A 22783-nucleotide genomic window follows, 5' to 3' on the forward strand; every position below is an offset into this window, starting at 1 on the left:
CGACCGTGTAAGTACGAAGGGAATGTACATGGCCGTCCAGTAATACTCTACAACTGTCCGAGAAATGAAGACACCCTTAATTTCCTATGTCCTGTTCGACCAGAGGATGTTGAGGCTTGTCTGGAGGAATGTTTATTTCCTGAAGATATTTGTGACAAAAATGTTTTTGATCTCGCTTGTATTGTTATGAGAGAAAATCATTTGGATAAACCAGAAGATCCATATGCTGCTACCAACTTGTATATTGAGCTGCGAAACATATTCCGCATCATAATGGAGCCATGATCACTTCAATACACTAAACAATAATTAAAAACTTTTAATTTGTTTTCTCCAAATTATTTCGAGATGAATTAGGCGGGTTTATTTGTTATTGTCATATAAGGATAAGTATAATAAAACAACGAGTTTCCTATTTCTTGCCCTTCAAATTGAAAAGGTATATGACGTAGATAAGCTGGTTCTCGGCTGACAACCACACTTCCATCGTCATAGAATACAAGCCAACACCAGTTTATGACGTAGACTGCTCCTTGTGATCTGGATACTGTAAATTCAGAAATTATTGCGATGTTTTTATTTTTGCGAAAAATGCGACAAGGTTACTATCGCAATAATTTAAACTCGCATTTTGAATTTTTTTATATGAAATGAACAGGATATTTCTAAATATCGCAAAAATTTAAATCGCATTTTAATCTAAAATGACAAAATCGCAATAATAAATGCACGCAATAATTTCAGAATTTACAGTAACACATACTTACTGCGCCCGGGGCATAACAATTTGTTATCGCCGTTATCCCATGATTAATGGTGTCCCATCGTTGAAAGCTAAATTCTGATCTTTTTTATGGTAGTGATATTTAAACTAATTGAAGGAATTTGATACACAATTTTAGAGTGTCATACTAGTGTTCCATTATCAATTTTTTACTTTGATGGGGTTCAACATAACTTTCCATAATTATTTTGGTTATTTCATGACGGTTAGTTTTATTGGTCAGAAACCCCGAGTACCCGCAGGAAACCGCCGACCTGCGGTAAGCAACTGACATAAATCATCCCATAACCACATGAAAACCTTATCTACATTTTTGAGCCTGCCAAAACTCCGACTGGAACACCTAGAAATGATAGGTTAGTGCTCATATACACTCTTTCTACTTAGACGTGACAGTTATAGCCGGAACCCGTTCTAGCTATTCGGACCCAAAAGAATTTCTAAGCTTATGCCATCACTTTGTGTTCGTCCGTTAAACTTTTTAAATTTTAATTTCTCCTCTGAAACTACTCACCATTAATCTCTACAAAGTTCCCTCATTTTTCAAACATGACTCCATGACCAATACTTGTTTCTGATTGGTCGGAGTTCTTTCCGCAAGGAATGTTTACAGACTTATCATTGCGAAATCTGTGGACTGGTTGTTCCTGTAATTGCAGGGTGGTTTCATTCCGAGATTCCATAATGTGGATTTTTTGCCTTTCCCCACCAGGTAAGCAACCGTTGTATCTGGGTCGACTCGACTTGATATATCGTTGTCCCAGTCAGTTTCCCCCGTTTTCTGTCCTGATGGATGTCCGGCCTGCCACTGACGCATTTACCCTGTACGTGGGTTTGTATTTTCCCCTTGGGTTTATCCTCATATTGCCAGAATGACGCACATATACATATCACATATTTTTTTTACAACTCTTATCCAAAAACTTAACATGACAACTTGACCATGAAAATGAGGTCAAGGCTATGGGAAAAGCAACTTGCTGACAAGCCATTTCATACCCAATATGGTTGTCCCAGGTGTCTGAGATAATCAAGTTAATAAAACGTTTACATTGAAACCACCGCCTTAACACTTGGCATTGCTACATAGTAGCTAAATGTGTCCCCCGCCAGTGGGTATATGTATATATTATCGGGATTTTGACAGCTAGATATAGTAAAATATCATCCCGTGAGCCAGAATGTGAAGTTTGGAGGCTAGTGAGCGTAGCAAACGAGCCACAAAGCTTTATATTCTGTCGCGCGGGTTGATATTTTACAATATCTCAGTGTCAAAAATTCAGATAATATGTTTATCACCCTTCTTCTGGGTAAAATCTAACAACGATCAAATTCTCCCAACGTTTTTGCGCGGGAAGCGACACGATGTTATTTTGCATATCAATACTGGTTTCACCAACTGTATCATCATCCATATTATGACTTTACATTTTAATAAAATTGACCAATGATCTTTCTTTTTCATTTTCCACAGGTATTTTACATACTTGTATAGGGAAACGGTAGCGTTCGTTTTTGCAACGTTGAGCAGAACTGATAAGAACGACGTCCAGCTAGTTTTTAGAACGTTTCATTCGGGAATTCTAAATAGTTTCGTTTTAATTGAAATCAAAATATGTAAATGAACATTTTTTAAATAACATATATATGTTATCAAAATTTTGACGTAGTAATTACTGTTTAAACGTTTTGAGAATCGCTTGATAAGTTCTGCTCTCGCTTGATAAGTTCTGCTCTCTGCACGTGCCATATCGAGACAACTTTTACGGTTGCTCTCAGCAAGTAGATATAGCCGTAGGGAAGGGTGATAATTATCAGTAGGGGGTTAAAAATGTTGGTTTAATTAATCCAACAACAGTAGGAAAATTGATATAACCTACATAAATGCATCAATTATACAATTACTCTGAAAATGTTCTATTCATGAGCACAAACTTGCATACCAAATATCAGACCTATTGGTCAAAAGATACGGAAAAGGTTTTTGAAATGGACAATGTCTGATAAGTCTGAATAAAGTCCGATAATCACAAAAAAAATTGCAGCAGTTTCTTTTCTGTTCATCAGGGCAAACTTGCATACCAAATATCAGACCAATCCATCAAAGGACTACAAAGAAGAATCATGCACGGAAACGGTTTGTTTGGCAAAAAAAAAGACAAAGTTTGATAATTCTTATATGATTTGCATATCTATAAATACTTGAATTGGATTGGTCAATTAGAATTTTTCTGTTGGTTAACACTTCGATAAACCATGTTACCGAAACTACTTTCGTAATCTATTCATGCGCGATACACATGCTTGCAGGGATCCTGGGAATTTAAGCAAATTGAGATTAAAAAAACAAATGCATAACAGTTGTTTCTATTCTAATGTATTTATAACAAGAAATGAATAAAATAAATGCACTAAAGCTTCGAAAATGTATAAAATTAAAATTTAAATAAAATTCCGCGAAATATCATGAATGATTTGGCGAGTTTACGTCATGGCAAAACACGACGTCATACGAATGAAAACTTTCAAGGGAAAGATTACTTCGTTACTTGTACGCTTTCAATTCGGATAATATCTAAATAAAATGAAGTTTTGGAGGTAGGTGCTATTTCATTTTAGATTCCGTTGCATTTATCGAACATTTATGGATTTTAGAAAGTCAATATGGCGGCCAACTCCTTAGTTACGACCTGCCAATTGTTCATTTGATGGTAATTATAGTAGCCTTTACACAAAAAAATGTTAATTAAAAATATTTGGCTTAAGAATTATAAGGATTAAACACATTTTTTCTAGAGGTTATTGATGTGTAAACCGGGTCTCTTAACTCACAAACTTTACATAAAAGTCCTTCGGACTTTTATTCAGTTTGTGAGTTAATCGCCCCGGTTTACACATTAATAACCTCTAGAAAAAATGTGTTTAATCCTACAATATTTGGCAAGAAAAAACAAGAATCACGACGCAAATGCAATATATTCTTCTGTTCATTGAGAAATCTTCCATACCAAATTTACCAATCGCAAAAGGACTTCAGAGGAGAAACACAGAAAGGGATGGCGGACAGACGCGTGTTATTGCCTATTAGATCAATAAAATACTGGGACAATAAAAAACAATCCCTTTGTCGCGCCTTAAGTGACTTTGATCCAGGCGAGACAAAATCATAAAACAGGAATTTAATCCTCCATTTTACACAAAGAATTGGGGATTTGACTTTTACAGACTCACGAAGATGTCTCGCCTTAATATGGACGTGGACACAGATGTAAGCTTATCAGAAATCCAAAACTGGATCCTTAAATGCATCAAAATAAGAAAACTTGACCAAAGTAAATGGATTGTGAGAATGAGGTCATTATCAGTTGACACCTGTCAAACTGCGACATGTACACCTTACAAGGAATTAACACATCAAATATTATTGACCTACCATACCTAATTACTGAGAAACTGACTTATTCACGGACACTTGATCCTGGTCACTGGACGATGACAATGACCTTAAGGTCAGTACCTTACAACACATTCGCAAACCACATATTATGAACCTATCATATCTAGTTACTAAGAGTCTAACCTTACCACGAAAACTTGACCCTGGTCACCGACAATGAGGTCAAACTGACCTACTCGACACATGTTAGACAGACATGTACATCTTATGACAAATTCATACAGCAAATATTGACCTACCATACCTAGTTACTGCCGATGAAACTGACATAATCACAAAAACTTGATTGTGAGGTCAAGGTCAGTTGACATATGTAAGACTGACATGTACACCTAACAATGAATTTCACACTCCAAATATTATTGGCCTACCATACCTTGTTACTGAGAAACTGACCTAATCATGATAACTTGACCCTGGTCACTGGACCATGACAATGAGGTCAAGGTCAGCCGATATGTGACCGACTGACAAGCTTATGCCTCAAGTTACATTGGCACCAAATTTGGTGGTCCCAGGTCAAAAATTTCGTGAGATATATGCATTTAAACCAGAGGCTCTAGCGAGCCTTGTTAAAGAAGTAGTTAGTATGTTTTTCTTATAGGGTTCAATGTTAAACTATATTTGGCCATGGAATCCATGTTGGATTTGCAGTTGCCATAAAAATCATAAAATTGTCAAATTTAGGACCATCATTTGATAATTCCTGCATAAAGAAGATTCATTGTACCATACGGATGCTCAAAGAGAGCAGTTCACATGTTTTCCCTTATGGTTCTTTGTTAAACTGTCTCGGCCTGTGGCGACCATCTTGGTTCTCCAATCAGCACCGAATTCATTAAAATTATTAAGGACTATTATCTGATCATTTATCCATAAACTGGAATCGATATGTCAAAGTTTCTTTGTAAAAGTTGTTTGTACATTTTTTTTCCTATATGGTTCTATGTTAAATTGTATTTGACCATGGAAGCCCTCTTGGATTTACAGTCGACACCAAAATCATAAAATTCATCAAGAACCTTCATTTGATCATTCATGCATATATTGGATTCATTTTGCAATATGGTTTCTAAACCAGAGGCTCTAGAGAGCATGTAATCGTTCACTTGGTTTAAAAGAAAACGGTTTCTCAGTAGAAATAGTTTGCATTTTTTCCCATAGGGTTCAATGTTAAACTATGTTCGACAGTAGCGGCCATCTTGGACTTCCGATCGGCACTAAAATCATAAAATTTATAAAGGAACATTATCTGATCATTCATGCATAAACTGGAATCAAAATATCACACAATGTCTCCGTAGACGTTGTTTGCATGCTTTTCCCATAGGGTTCTATGTTAATCTATGTTCGACTGTGGCGCCCATCTTGGATTTCCGATCGGCACCAAAATAATACAATTTATGAAGGACAATTATTCGATCAGTCCTGACATATATTGGATTCAATATGTCAAAAGGTATCTGAAAAAGAGCAGTTTTTATGTTTTCCCATAGGGTTTTATGCTAAACTAATTCCTGCGGTGGCGGCCATCTTGGATTACGGATCGGCACCAAATGAACAATCTTTGATGAGGTCTACCCAAGGAACATTCCTGCCAAGTTTGGTTTGAATTGGCCCAGTGGTTTCAGAGAAGATGTTTACGTACGACGACGACAGACGACGGACGCAAAGTGATGACAAAAGTTCACATGGTCCTTCGGACCAGGTGAACTAAAAAGAGCAGTTTACATGTACTACCATATGGTTCAATATTAAATGTCCATCTGTGGCAGCCATCTTGGATTTCTGATCGGCACCAAAATCATAAAATTTATTAAGGACTAATATCTGATCATTTATGCATAAACTTGAATAAATATGACAAACGGTTTCTCCGTAAAAGTTGTTTGCATTTTTCTCCATAGGGTTCTATATTAAACCATGTCCGGCTGTGGCAGCCATCTTGGTTTTCCGATCGGCACTAAAGTCATAAAACTTTTGAAGGACCATTATTTGATCATTCATGCACAAGGCCAAGACAAAATATATGTTTCCTATTACACACTCAGGAAAAATAGTGTAGGTAGGCAGGTAGGCAAACTATTTTATTTTTCTGAAACATTTTACTTATTTATACATGAATTAAGAAAGATATTCCTTTTAACAGTGCTTCTTGAAAAACTGCAATAAAATGTTTAGGGTAGGGGATAACAATTAGGGTAGGTAGGGAAATAGGAAACATTGGTATATTTTGTCTTGCCATGGCCTAAACTGGAATCAATATGTCAAACGATTTCTCCGTAGAAATTTTTTATTGCATGCTTTTTCCATAGGGTTATATGCTAAACTATGTTCGGCTGTGGTGGCCATCTTTGATTTCCGATCGGCACCAAAATTATAAAATCAATGAAGGGTCATCATTTAATCATTCATGCATAAATTTGATTCAATATGTCATAAGGTCTCTCAAAAAGAGCAGTTTTCATGTTTTCCAATAGGGTTCTATGTTACACTAAATCCTGTGATGGCGGCAATCTTGGATTATCTCCCTTTTAAGATGTTGGACCAGATTTGTTTTGCTTCATGCACATCTTCATATGGTGTACTAAGTTTCTTTGAAATACATCCAACAGTTTAGGAGTTGTCAATACCATATGAATCAAATAAATGTCGAAGTCTAATTATCTCTCCTTCAAGATGTTGGACTGTCAATTATTTTGCTTTAGGCACATATTCATATGTTATACTACTCTGTTGTGTGAGGTTTCATTAAAATCCATCAAACGGTTTAAGAGGAGGTGCCCTTACAAGTATGATGGATAAAATAAATGCCCAAATTCAATTATCTCCCCTTCAAGTCATTGGACCAGAATTTATTTTTTCATATGGTGTCATTTATTTGGCACATTCATGCACATCTTCATATGGTATATTACCTTTGTGTAAAGTTTCATTGAAATCCATCCAACAGTTTAGGAGGAGTTGTCAATACCATATGATGAAACAGCTAATCCCCTCGCCCATTGCCCATACAATAGGGTGGTTTGGTGTTGATATGACTAAGACAGAACTATGATTTTTCATGTTGATAATGTTTAATTAAAATCAAAAACAACAACGATGACCTAATCACACCATAATACAACCATAAAAATTTGTGGCCGTACAAAAATAGGAATTTCCATTCCAACAGAATACAAAAGAATAGTACTAATGCTACAAAATTCAATTTCCGGCCATACAATCTTGCATGTATATATATATATCAGCTTTACAGAGAAAAGACAAACTAAAGACTCAAATGAGGTTGTATTGCTCACATGTCATCAGCTGTCCTATAGTTTCAGAAGAGACATTTTGGAAAAATTTGGCATTTAACAAGTGTGAACAAATAAAAATGTCTCGCCCGAATATGGATGTGGACTCAGAATTAAGGTTATCCTATATCCCACATTGTCAATCAATGCGACACAATTCACTCAAGTGTGAAATTGATGTCAAGGTCAGGTACATGTAGCATGTGTCAAACTGGCATGTACCCAACAATAAGTATTTGTAGACCCAATATGATGCAGGTTTTTACTGATTGTTTTTTCTCTTTGTTACCTTTGATAGTAGGATATAGGGAGGGTAGGATTCCAAAACTCGAGTTAACCCACCACACTTCCATGTGCCTGTCCCAAGTCAGGAATCAGAAGTTTCAACAGGTGTCTTTGTTTTTTATGTTAGTGCATGAAATTGAAGTCAAGGTCAGGTGATATGTGGCAGACTGGCGTGTAGCCTCCAAGAAGTGTCTGTAGACAAAATATGGTGGGTCTAGTTACTTCAGTTGACGAGAAATATACTTAATCAAGAAAATGTGACACAAGTCACTCATACGTGAAATTGAGGTCAAGGTCATTAATTCTCCAGAACAAGACTTTGCACATCTCCAGCGCTAGACTTAACATCTCCAGCGCTTGATTTTACATCTCCAGCGCTTGATTTTACATCATCAGCGCTAGACTTTACATCTCCAGCGCTTGATTTTACATCTCCAGCGCTTGACTTTACATCTCCAGCGCTAGACTTTAGATCTCCAGCGCTGGACTTTACATCTCCAGCGCTAGACTTTACATCTTCAGCGCTGGACTTTACATCTCCAGCGCTAGACTTTACATCTCTAGCGCTAGACTTTACATCTCCAGCGCTAGACTTTACACATCTTCAGCGCAGGACTTTAAAAGACACTTTATAATCTGTGTGAGACCAACAGGGCTCCGTAGCTACCCGACGTCATAGAACGATGACGTAAGAATATAAGCATTTTACGGGAAAATACACGCTTGTGAAACCGAAAATCATCACATCAAGGAAACGTAAACAAACGATGCTTAAATGTGTTATATAAGCCATTTTTTGTATACATATAAGACATATAAGTACAATTATCATTTAGATTCATCCAAACCTATCTAAATATGTTATTGTAAATAGTTTAAGCATGTCATTTATTCAGTTTGCTCCGGTCTGTTACGTCAATTTAATAGTGCGTTTATTTATGGGAACGGCAAATAATGCCTTCATCTAGAGCGCTTCGATCCAAAACAATTGCCGTTTTTGTCGTATTAGAATCGAAATAATTCATGGGGGCTTGAATATATCGTGATTTTACCACGGGTTGTCCCTTTATGCCGATATTTTACCCCTCGCTATCGCTCATGGTAAAATATTTGTCATAAAGGGCCAACTCGTGGTAAAATCACGATATATTCAAGCCCCCATAAATTATTTCTTAATTTAAGTCTCACCTCATGTGCATATCAGAGCTCCAGATAAGAATTCACAAATTGGGGTTTTTACCCACCATTTTTTTATGTAATTGGGTGATAAAGTTTTTAAATTGCATTATCAATTCCAATTCACCCCTCAAGCAAATATCAAATTGGGTTTTTCACCACCAAGCCCCTTAATGTATTGGGTTTTTTCATCAACACAATATTGAATGTTTAGGCATGTTATAATCACATTATATCAACCCCATGAAGATGTTTTTCCATCTTAAATGTGTTTCTTTCTTTGTATATATGCTAGCTGTTTTATTTGGTTTATTCACTGACGAACAATTGACGTTTAATTTGTGTCCGATTTTAAACGTTCTGCCAGTTTTGTATTTTATCACAACTTATATAAACTGCAGCTGGTGTCACTAGTTGGACAGTTACTAATTACCTTTCTAGATCCCATATGATCACCCCACAGTTTAGTTGGGGTAGGCGTGGCTAAGTGTTTAGATTTTTATGTAATATATGTGAAATTTAGGTGCTGTAAGAAAGTTTTGCCAGTCCTTTCACCTATTTGCCAGATCTACTTTTTAATAAAAATAATAAGTAGTTCCCAGATTTAAGATATACCCCAAAACCTTGACCAGCTTTATAGGTTTAATGACGGAGACCACATTCAACTTAAATTTACAGAGTTAAATTTACAAATAATTCTGCAACATCAAATAAATAAATGACAATGTGAAACTGCACTTGCCAATAAGATAACTATCATAAGCATACAGAACAATAAGACCAAAACAAAGAAAGTGTCAAGATGCATTGACGTAAAAACGGATATGTCATTATGTGTATTCACTCATCAACTAAAATGAAAAAAATAATATATAAACTAAAATTATACTTGAATGTTTTTGTTTAATTTAATTTACATAAACCAGGGTTAACTTGTCCCAGCTGATTAGAACTTTTGGTTTCTGATGCTTTCCAACTACATATATCGTGTCATAATTGATTTGGCCTTTCACTGTTTCCAACTGATTTCGTTCTTGACAAAACCCTGTGTTTATCGTTCTAGCAATGTTCTCGTTAAAGTACGCAAACGGGTCTTGTTATCATCATAATAACTTTCCCTAAAGTATCAAAAAGAAGCTGAAAACATGCTTCTATTCAATATTTTTATCGGATATTTACTTTCGTTTTAATTCATTGTATGTTATGATAAATCCCGAGCAATTCGAAAAAAATATGACAACAAGATAAACGCTAATTGGATAAACGCCGAGAAGATCGAAATGTTTTCATAAACACGTGTATATACCTTTTGAGCAACGGAAAATTCCAATAGGGACCCATTTCGGCTACTTGATGCAGGGCTCTATTTTTAGAACGAAAGGACATTTCCAATTATAAATATTATAAAAATAGATTTACCCGACGACTGTAATCAGATAAGGGTAAATAACGCAAACGATAGCGAATAAAAGCGTTAAGAACTCATGGTTTTGGCATATAATTGGGTTTTCCTTTGAATGAATTGGGTTTTTGAACCCTGCAATGGGCAATTGCATTGGGTTTTTAATTATTTGTATTGCGTGATCACGCAAATACGCAGCTTATCTGGAGCTCTGGCATATACATAAAACAAAGACATATGCAAAGTAAAAACATAAGCCAAAGTGTTATTAGAGATATGTATGTACTAAGTTTATACATAAAAAAACCTATTTTATTTTAAATATGTATTGCCAATCTGGGAAGTATGTCATTGCATATCGCCATTATTAAACATAAAAAAGTGTTACATCATCGGATATGTTCATAAGATTAACGTTTTAAAGACTAGATATAAACGGGATTCAAAAACTATCACGTAATTCTGCCTATATTGGACATTTCAATAATACATGTTTTTCATCTTCAATTGCATTATAATTAAAACACACCCTTTTTTGATACGTATATATTTGCATATCTTCATGTTTCTATATTCGAATAGGTGCGACACCACAACGAAAATACATATTACTCATGTATTTGCCACGATGAAAAGGTGGTAAAACTACATGTGAGCTGCGTCGGATAGAAATCGAAAGTCGCAAGTGCGCGTACATGTATACGACTTTGATTAATTTTGTAACATTCAAATACGAAATAAAAGATGAATTATGCCTGTTTTTAGGGTTCTTATATAGACTCAATTTTCAAACAGTTACAGATATTGCATAGAGATTTTTTCAACTCGAAATAAGTTAACAGAGGTATTGATATTTATTTGCGATAAGGTCGATTTCTATCCGACGCAACTCATGTGTAGCTCGTAAACAACAAAATCTATTTCGGAATTTGACACACTCTGACTGCAATCTTTTTTAGATTTACCTGAATGTCCGTTATTTTCTAATTTCGCCATTACATCGTCTATTCTATCTAGGTCATTTAAATTGAATAGCTGCAAATTTTGGTCATATACCACATCTCTTTTGCGTATGTCTATGGGAGACTGATGTTTACCTTCGCATGTTGAATATAAGACTCCCCATCTCTTTGGCACTGGAGAAAATAAAACAATATAAATGAATATCAAGATTTATTTAAGATGCGTATTAAATGTAATATCACATACAAATCATTCGAATTAAGAGTGTGCACAATCAAATATAATAGACAGTGCCAGAGCTCCAGATAAGAATTCACAAATTGGGGTTTTTACCCACCATTTTTTTATGTAATTGGGTGATAAAGTTTTTAAATTGCATTATCAATTCCAATTCACCCCTCAAGCAAATATCAAATTGGGTTTTTCACCACCAAGCCCCTTAATGTATTGGGTTTTTTCATCAACACAATATTGAATGTTTAGGCATGTTATAATCACATTATATCAACCCCATGAAGATGTTTTTCCATCTTAAATGTGTTTCTTTCTTTGTATATATGCTAGCTGTTTTATTTGGTTTATTCACTGACGAACAATTGACGTTTAATTTGTGTCCGATTTTAAACGTTCTGCCAGTTTTGTATTTTATCACAACTTATATAAACTGCAGCTGGTGTCACTAGTTGGACAGTTACTAATTACCTTTCTAGATCCCATATGATCACCCCACAGTTTAGTTGGGGTAGGCGTGGCTAAGTGTTTAGATTTTTATGTAATATATGTGAAATTTAGGTGCTGTAAGAAAGTTTTGCCAGTCCTTTCACCTATTTGCCAGATCTACTTTTTAATAAAAATAATAAGTAGTTCCCAGATTTAAGATATACCCCAAAACCTTGACCAGCTTTATAGGTTTAATGACGGAGACCACATTCAACTTAAATTTACAGAGTTAAATTTACAAATAATTCTGCAACATCAAATAAATAAATGACAATGTGAAACTGCACTTGCCAATAAGATAACTATCATAAGCATACAGAACAATAAGACCAAAACAAAGAAAGTGTCAAGATGCATTGACGTAAAAACGGATATGTCATTATGTGTATTCACTCATCAACTAAAATGAAAAAAATAATATATAAACTAAAATTATACTTGAATGTTTTTGTTTAATTTAATTTACATAAACCAGGGTTAACTTGTCCCAGCTGATTAGAACTTTTGGTTTCTGATGCTTTCCAACTACATATATCGTGTCATAATTGATTTGGCCTTTCACTGTTTCCAACTGATTTCGTTCTTGACAAAACCCTGTGTTTATCGTTCTAGCAATGTTCTCGTTAAAGTACGCAAACGGGTCTTGTTATCATCATAATAACTTTCCCTAAAGTATCAAAAAGAAGCTGAAAACATGCTTCTATTCAATATTTTTATCGGATATTTACTTTCGTTTTAATTCATTGTATGTTATGATAAATCCCGAGCAATTCGAAAAAAATATGACAACAAGATAAACGCTAATTGGATAAACGCCGAGAAGATCGAAATGTTTTCATAAACACGTGTATATACCTTTTGAGCAACGGAAAATTCCAATAGGGACCCATTTCGGCTACTTGATGCAGGGCTCTATTTTTAGAACGAAAGGACATTTCCAATTATAAATATTATAAAAATAGATTTACCCGACGACTGTAATCAGATAAGGGTAAATAACGCAAACGATAGCGAATAAAAGCGTTAAGAACTCATGGTTTTGGCATATAATTGGGTTTTCCTTTGAATGAATTGGGTTTTTGAACCCTGCAATGGGCAATTGCATTGGGTTTTTAATTATTTGTATTGCGTGATCACGCAAATACGCAGCTTATCTGGAGCTCTGGACAGTGCACAGTCAAATATATGAGAGAATATGCACAGTCAAGTATATTAGAGAGTACGCACAGTCAAATATATGAGAGAGTATGCACAGTCAAATATATTAGAGAGTATGAACAGTCAAATATAATAGAGAGTAATATGAAAAAAAATAAGAAGATGTGTAATGATTGTCAACTCACCAACAGAGACTAAATGACGTAGAGGTTAACAACTATACGTCACCGTACGGCCTTCAGTGTACATTACTGTAAATATATTTTATTAAAGAAATCGATATAATATATAGCTACAAGGGTAAAGACATAAATACGAAATATACAAGAGATTCAATAATTGGGATTAGGAAACAAGAGCAGTGCTCTTATATAAATCTGTCTCCCTAAATTCGAAAATAAGATTACAATCTATGAATACATGATGAATAGCAAACGAATAAATATGTAACAAAATACAGTCAATGATTATAATAACAAAAGGAAAATTCATAAGAAAAAAATATACAGCAAAGGAAGGGGGTGATAGGCGATTTAAAAAAAAATGAGAGTGTTATTAAAGAATGAAACAATATTTTTTTATATAGGGGAGGAGTGATTAATTAGAATTATTTGATTGTGGATGTGAATCGATTGCTACTTATAATAAAGTTTTGCACAGCTTTGAATATCAGTATGTTTTGTTCTACTGCGAGTCTATCGGAGCCAAAAAGTAAGACATTAGTTGAAATTTTGATTGGAATCTGTAGGTTGTGAATGTGTCTTTGGCGAGGTACATTGAATATTTTGCATTTTAAAAAATAGTGTTCCGTTGTTTCAGGGTCTCCACAAACACACTTCGGGATTTGTATCAAGTATCTGTCATAGAGGTGTTTGTTGAGTCCACTACAGTTCATTCTTATTCTCGCATGATATATTTGACCGGATCTGGAACCACAATAATAAAATACCGGCTTAATTTCACGGTTGCTTTTAAAATTATTTTTGAAGGCGAGAAGGGGCGGACTATTTTGTAGTTCAATGTCTGAGAGTTTCAGGATTTTACTGTTGATGAGAGAAAATAGTTAGAGTATAATGTTGTTCTAGCTGCAATAGGTTGAAAATCATTCGCATTACACGTATTATATTCATGTATATTACGGAACCGTTCAGGTAAAATATTATTAAGATAATATGGAGTAATATTGTTAGACATTTTGTACAAATATGTAAGTCTGTGGGCCTCTCGTCTATCCTTTAGTTTTTCCCATCCCGTTTCCTTATAAAGTAAATTAATAGATGTTCACCGTGTTCCTCCAGTCACAATCCTTGCAGCCTCTATTTGGACGCTTTCTATTTTATGAACTAAAATCAATGTAGATGTATCCCAAACTACATCAGCATATTCAAGAACCGGCCTTATATAAGAAGAATAAAGTTGTTCTAAAGTTTTTCTGTTTAAAATGAATTTAAATTTTCTAAGTATATTTAAGCGGGAATAAGCTTTTTTAACCATCATATCGATATGCTTGTGCCAATTACCGTCGTTTGACAGTATCACACCAAGATGCTTGTGTTCATTTACAGAGTTTAAAGGGAAATTATTCATGAAAAGCTGTGGATGAAATGGTTTTTTAAGTTTCCGGGATATGGTCATGCTCTAAGTTTTATTTGCATTAAAATTAACCAACCACTTCTCAGACCAGTAGCGAATTTTCTTTAAATCTTCATTTAACTTTAATGCATCATTTACTGGATTGTCCACTATAAGATACAGACTTGTGTCATCTGCAAAAAAATTTATTTCTGACTGAATTTCAGCTACAATATCATTAATAAATATTAAAAAGAAGAGAGGACCAAGGATTGATCCCTGAGGAACACCGGCATTAATGTCTCGCCATCCTGACGTTTTATTGTTAATAACCACTCGTTGCTTTCTGCCTCTTAAGTAGTCCTTGACCAGTGAAGCAACCGACCTGATATACCAATTGCTTCTAATTTACGAATCAGCCCCTTATGCCAAACTCTATCAAAAGCTTTACTTATATCACAAAATATAACCCGAATTTCCTTACCCTCATCTAAAGCCCTCCCAAATTCGTTTGTCAAATATAATAATTGATTGATAGCCGAGTCACAAGGTGTAAATTCTGACTGGTTGTCCGTCAAAATATTATTTTCAAGTAAGTAATTGTAAATATGCTTGTATACACATCTTTCCATATCTTTACCGAGAACACTTATCCGGGAAATCGGTCTATAATTTGATACTTCCGTAGAAGAATTTTTTTTGAAAACAGGAATAACATTGGCAAGTTTCCAGTCACTGGGAAACCTACCAACAGAAATAGACATGTTAAATAATTTACAAAAAGGACGTTTAACAATATTACTCGCTTCTTTTAATAACCGAGGACTTACGCAATCGGGCCCAATAGCTTTCGACGTGTCTAAATTTAACAATATGTCCTCAACATCTTTTTCTGTAATTTCTATTGTGGATAATTCTGAAGTAAACTTTTCTAAATCTGGCAGTTGGACGTTAGAATCATCGATATTCGACTGATCACTAAAGTATACATTAAAGATATCAGCCATTTTTTCACGATCATCTTTTATTTCGTCATTTACTTTCAGTAAAGGAATTTCTTTGTGTTGCCTTCCAAATAATGATTTGACCATTTTAGACCAGTTTTTACTATTAACGGGTTCGTTCATAATTTTATCAGATAATTTCTTATAGTAATCAGTTTTGGCGTTTTCAACAGCAGTATTACATTTATTTCTAACTTTTCTAAATTTCTCCCACTGATAGGGTGTGTTCGATCGTTTGGCTTTCTTATGGGATCTATTTTTTTTCTTTATAATTTTTTTCAGCATTGTAGTTACCCATGGGGGGTCGCCTTTTTTTACATTTATAAATCGGTTTGGGATAACTTGCTCTGCGATTTCGAGAATAACTTTAGTTATGTTTATGGTAGTTTTTTTTTTGTATATATGGATTGATAAGGAAAGTAGTAGATATTTAAATCAATAATTTATTGCACAAACATTTTGTCCATTGTTCAGGTACTCCAACCTATATATAAACGTCTGGTAGCAATTTCAATGTACGAGACAGTATTATTTCATCAGATGCTCCAAGAAAAAATGCGTTAAACGTCTGATAGTAAACCAACAAGAGTTTTTACAGAGCCCCCAAAATCATCAAAGGTCAACTTTGTCTTAGGGGCACAGTACTAGCTCCAGCACTATTACTTAATTTCAAAACTGCGAAATAGAATAGATAATAGTACGTCATAGCCCCCGCGAACAAAAAAGTAACGAGACAAAGTCAAATACTTAGAGAAATATACCGTTGATGAGCGTTTCAATTATCAACGGTTTACAATTGACATTTTCCAGTTTCAATTTTTTTTTTTTTTTTGTGCATTATCATTAATGCATCATCTGATAGAGTAATATTTTCTTGCAATGTCGTAAGGATCGTACACAAATGAATGATATTAAATATTGTTTGTTTAACACCCAGTGTCAAATAGTTCATGCATATGCAGAACGAGAACAAATTTACAATTAAAACTTTAAACAATAGGTAAGTTTCTGTAAGTTAGGCCCACTTGGATGATTAGTGGGATTTTTTTCCCTGGAAATATTGCATTGACGCATTAACATAGCGAACATTCTTCGAGATTTTGACGGCCGCCATTGTATACTTGACAAGAACCTGATAAAATAAAGGTTATAAAAACATAAACGAGAAAAGAATAAGAAATCGAATAAGCACTATTAAGAAAATAAGGTAAAGCAGACAATTTTAAAACTTACTGACTCCGTGATGATATCCCCATGTGTGTACTGCAAAGACAATTTCATATAAATTATTACAATGGTATCTTTTCTTATTTAAAACTAGAGGCTCTAAAGAGCCTGTGTCGCTCACCTAGGTCTATGTGCATCTTCAACAATGGATACTCTACATATTTGTGGACTAGAATAGAATTCATAACAAAAATCTCTTCTTTGTTGATCTAGTCTTGCTGATCATTTTTACTTATTTAAGCTTCTATCTATCTATTATAGTTTTTCAGATGTAAGACAAAAACGCAAAAAAATGGTTAGAACCATCATTAATGGGCAATAACTTCAATAAGGGGTCGTCAGACGATTTCAACTATTCAACTTTTTTGTAGATCTTGTCTTGTTGATTATTTTTGCCTATTTAAGTTTCTAACTATCTATTATGGTGTTTTCAAATATAAGGCAAAAACGGCAACAAAATGGTCAGAGCCATCATTAATGGGCAACAACTCCAATAAGAGGTCATCAGACGATTTCAACTATTCAACTTATTTGTAGATCTTGTCTTGTTGATTATTTTTGGCTGTCTAAGTTTCTATCTATTATACTTTTCCAGATATTAGGCAAAAACGCAAAACATGGTTAAAATCGTCATGTAAGGGCAATAACACCAATAAGAGGTCATCAGACGATTTCAACCATTTGACTTATTTGTAGAATTTATCTTGCTGATAATTTTTTTCTATATAAAGTTTCTCTCTATCTTTTATAATTTTTAAAGATAATAGGCATAAATTTAAAAAGTTGGGAAAATTAAGGGCAATAACTCCTATAAAATGTCGTCTGACAGTTTGGAAGTAAATAGACAATATGTAGATCTCATCATTCCAAACATTTGTGACCCGTCAGATTGTCTCTATTAATAGTGGTTTTCAAAATAATAGACAAAACTTGCATGCTACCCCTATGTTCTATTTTTAGCCATGTTGGCCATCTTGGTTGGCATGCCGGGTCATCGGATTAATTTTTTAAACTAGATATCCTAATGATGATTGTGGCCAAGTTAGGTTAAATTTGAATCAGTAGTTTCAAAGAAGAAGATTTTGTAAAAATCAAGGACGACGGACGACGACGACGACGACGGACGACAGATGCGAAGTGATGAGAAAAGCTCACTTGGCCCTTCAGGCTAGGTGAGCTAATGAGCTAAAAATGAATTGAATAGTACAGTGACTATATAACAACAATATAAATCTTACCACATGAATGTCACTATTTGTACAGAGATATACATCTATATTAAAACAATCACAGGCTCACACACAGGCTTATATGTTCCTTAAAATTGTTTCAAACAAGTATATTGGTGCTAGGTTTAATTATTAAAAGTCCATGGCACAGAAGCCGTTAATCAATAAAAAAAAGGTTAAAAAATATCCAAATACGCATTTTACATCATTTTTTTTTAACTTACCGAACCCACTGGTACAATGGATGCCAGTCAGCAATATATATACAATACATGTGGATCCCAGCAACATTTGTATCCTTTAAATGAAAAGTATATATGTATGAATAAGAAAACTTAAAGCGATTTGTTTTATACAATGTTAGTTTTACTGCATAATTTATTATATGATCACTTGTTTAGCCTTGGAAAACAAAAACATAAATTTATTTATGTAAATAAAGCCAATTACGCAATTTTGCATACTTTGAATTAAAAAAAAAATGAAATAAATGGATTTTAAAAACAAATTCATCTTCCTTGTCATAGTAAACCTCTTTATATCTCTCGACTTAACATTTATAAGGCAAATACATTGGTCATTGGTCCTACACGCTCTTGCGTGTGTTGTATTCTTTCTTTGTTTTAAACGTGCTTGTTTTAAATATAAAAATAAGGAGATGTGGTATGATTGCCAATGAGACAACTATCCATCAAAGTTCAAATGAATTGGAGTAAGCAATTATAGGCAACCGTACGGCCTTCATCAATGAGAAAAACCCATACCGTATAGTCGGCTATAAAAGGACCCGACATGAAAAATAAATGTTTTTTTTTTGTAATAAGATGATATAAAAGCTCAATAGAGCTTATGTTTTCTGTATACAAATAGACGTCTGTCAATAAAGCTTTTGAACTTGTCATTAATACGGAATGCGGTCGGTATTTTGATAGAACTTATTAGAACACAATATCCTAGAATTGTCACACTTTGCAAATACTTTCCTTGAGGTAATGACCAAATGAATTTTATTCCGATGAAAATGTCCAGTTGCAAATGTTTCATGCATGTTCAAAACGACCCGCTGACATTGACAAGTTTGGTGTGCTTCAAACATTTTAAATCGCATCTTTTAATGTTCAGTTTAATCCACACACGATTCTGTGTAGCTTCAAAACGACCTAAATGTTTTGACATGTTTGATTCAGAATGTACAAATAATCTTTTCTGAAAATAAGAATCAAAGTAATCTTGCTTTTCAGCAGTTATTAATGCTTACATACGTAGTTCCTGGTTAAATCCGAACGAACCCTTGCCGCTTATTTGGAAGTTTTTCTAACAGGATATTGTTTGTAGTTAGAGAAACACGGGAAATTAGAAAGAAATACACTAATTATATTGGAATAGCCAATCGTCACTAGATATAGAAAATAAATGGTCAGCTCACGACGAAATAACCACAATGTATTTTTTACAAATAATTACAATATTGTTAATGATGAGGTCAGTACAATAAATGTCAAAGGCTATTTTCTTCAAGGCCACATATGACATATTGTTATTTTTTTTTTACCTTTATTTACAAAACAACTGTATGTGTATAAAAAGACTTCGCCGTTTTCATTTTGACAAAATTCCACATTTTGTTATAATTTCTAATCATAAATGGAACGTCAATATCGGATCCAATTGTTCTTATAAATGTTGGTGAAATATGAGAACCATCAATTTCTATGTTTACGTTTTTGTATGTCTAATTTTTTTTTATGTCTTCATTTGATTTAAGGCAAGTTATTTTACCACGATCCGCTTTGGAATTCAAAATGGGAATAGCATAATGAATGGTACCAAACATTAGAAACACTTACAAATCATATCTCTGGAATTACACTTCAAACAAAATAAACTTTCTAATTGTTTTATACTAGTTCAATATCAGTAAAAGAAAGTGTTTTCTATATACGTCAATGAGACAGCAACCCAAGAACAAAAACAATGTTTAACCATTTTCAAATTCCTAAAGGTGCAATTTGTGTAATCAACTACTGTCGAATCCAGTTAATTAGCACGGCCGGTAAATCCGTTCTCCAAATATAAAATTCTCCGTTTATAAATAGCGTCATTACCGTTCGTTGCGTAAACTTACGTCTGTTATAGTTGGATCAATATACAGAAAATATATACAGTAAGATAAAGAAAAGGTGCCTCCCTTTTTATATTGATGCTTCTGTAGATAGTGTGGATATTACATTCTTTTTTAATTAGATCTCTTCTTGAACGTGCATGCAATATTTGCGATAGGACGTATAAGTAACCAACGATCAATCAATCAATTACTAATTGAAACTACACGACCTATAAACAAATCAGTGCTGACTGCCCTTGAAACCGTAACTAACATTTTATTCAATTTTCATTATAAATGCGCATAATAATTTGTTGATATATATGTATGGAAATCAATTTGCTTACGTACAAAATAATATAATTTACTTTACAAGAAAAACAATTCTTTATAAACAAATAAATTTTGTCGTGTTTCACACGATATCATATAATTCAACTTTGAATAAAAAAATTTTTACATATAAATATTTACAAGCGTACATTCAGAAAAAAAAACTTGCAGTTTGCATTTGGTTGAAATGAAACTGTTCTACATTTTAATTTATGCATGTATATTCTAGCGGCATAACTATAGAATTTTCGTTTAGAGTTTGTTAGAACATACGCATTTCCATTGTGCGTAGAGGGTCCCAAAGGTTCAATTCAAAACATTTTGGTAAAAATTACATTTGTCACATATATAAAATGTCATTTCCTTAATTTGATAAGACAACCTAGTGAGTGGAGTACTATTTTCTCCATCTATTCCTATCCCTTTTCCAAAGTAGAAAAAAAAAGCACTTAACACATGACATAGGCAAAATCTCTTTGTTCTTACTGTGCTATATTCTGGATAATGCTCAGCTAAAGTGTGCATTAACTACAAAGTGTGCATTAACTACCTCAGATATACTGCACAGTTCAACTTATCTTTAGGGGCGGATCCAGGATTTTTCAAAGGTATAGGGGCATTGTTCCATAAAAAAGTTTGACGATTTTAGAACTTAAGATATTTTCCAATCTTCGCCCCTTTTGAATCCGCCACTGACCTGTCAATTACGGCATAGTTGATCAATTAACAACTTTGTATACACTTTGTCCTTTCAAATTATGAAATAGAAAGTGCTTCTCATTCCTGATAAACATTTAATGATATTATGTGTACAATTAAAATCTTAAAACAGTGTTCCAAAGTCAAACAAGATATTTTTTTTTTTTTGTAATTTCTTAAAATGTCCAAATAGCTGAAACCTATTGGAATGGTTTTGTTCTCATTGGAATTTTATTACGACTTTTTAAATATTAATTCCTTTTAAGTGACTATAAAACAAAAAAAAAAACGTTTTACTTTTCAATCTTTAACTTCCCCCCAAATAGTCACTTAAAAGGAATTAATATTTAGCTGACTATGCGGTATGGGCAAATAAGAAGATGTGGTATGATTGCCAATGAGACAACACTCCACAAGAAACCAAAATGACACAGAAATTAACAACTATAGGTCACCGTACGGCCTTCAACAATGAGCAAAGCCCATACCGCATAGTCAGCTATAAAAGGCCCCGAAATGACAAATGTAAGACAGTTAAAATGAGAAAACTAATTTATGTACAAAATAATGAACGAAAAACAAATATGTTTCACAGCAACAAACGACAACCACTGAATTACAGGCGACAGGCACACACAAAATGTGTCGGGGTTAAACTAGTTTGAAGGCGCCAACCCTCCCCCTAACCTGGGGGAGGGTTTATTTTGTTTACTTTGCACTATAAGTTTAAGTACATCTCTCTTCGATTAATCTTCATATTCTTGAGGGAAAGAAAAGCTATTTATATATATTCACTCATCATTTCATTTATGATTTGTCATACACTGATTTAAAAGTATATCAAACGGAACTAAAACTGAAGGAGATGTGGGTTATACGCCAATAAGACAGCAATTAAACGACAGAAACTACCTAAGCACATCTAGAGGGCAACATATATATAGTGTTCAACAATAGACAACTGTCTAAAGAATATGTCAAGTTCTAAATCGTTAATCAAAAGCTCACTCAGAGCGTATGTTGCATTTTTATGTATCTTGCCAACTTAAAAGACAACTTATTTGATCTGATTTGAACGTCTTGAAATTTATATAAAAATTGTGAATTTTAACAGAAACAACGAAAGACACAATTCTCCAAATACTGTAACAATTTAGGAGAAAGCCAGAATATCAAAACAGTTATTATTAAAAAGTTACCAACCTATTACTACTTAACTGCGTTTTTTTTTACATTACTCGCTCCTTTTTGTAGTTGCTTGAAACATTTTTCACTCTTTTTAATACGCATACAGTTGTTTAAGTATCTGTTAAACATATTCCATTGAAACATTTCAATATTGTTTCCCTAAATAGGTCGACCCGTTAGAAA

General features: G+C 33.8%; 1 protein-coding gene across 1 annotated transcript in view; it reads right to left on the reverse strand.

Moving 5' to 3' along the window:
* The window catches only part of LOC127712466 (carbonic anhydrase 1-like), a 47116-nt gene that overhangs the window by 11891 nt on the left and 12442 nt on the right, over nt 1-22783 (reverse strand). Inside the window, exons 2-4 of the mRNA XM_052218912.1 lie at nt 18501-18574; nt 17054-17083; nt 11369-11539 (exon numbers count right to left, since the gene is read on the reverse strand). Coding sequence (XP_052074872.1) covers nt 11369-11539; nt 17054-17083; nt 18501-18567 — 268 coding nt within the window. The 5' untranslated portion in view covers nt 18568-18574. The remainder of the gene's footprint in view (nt 1-11368; nt 11540-17053; nt 17084-18500; nt 18575-22783) is intronic.

This window comes from Mytilus californianus, unplaced genomic scaffold, assembly GCF_021869535.1.
Source record: "Mytilus californianus isolate M0D057914Y unplaced genomic scaffold, xbMytCali1.0.p SCAF_8, whole genome shotgun sequence".
Taxonomy (NCBI): Eukaryota; Metazoa; Mollusca; class Bivalvia; order Mytilida; family Mytilidae; genus Mytilus; species Mytilus californianus.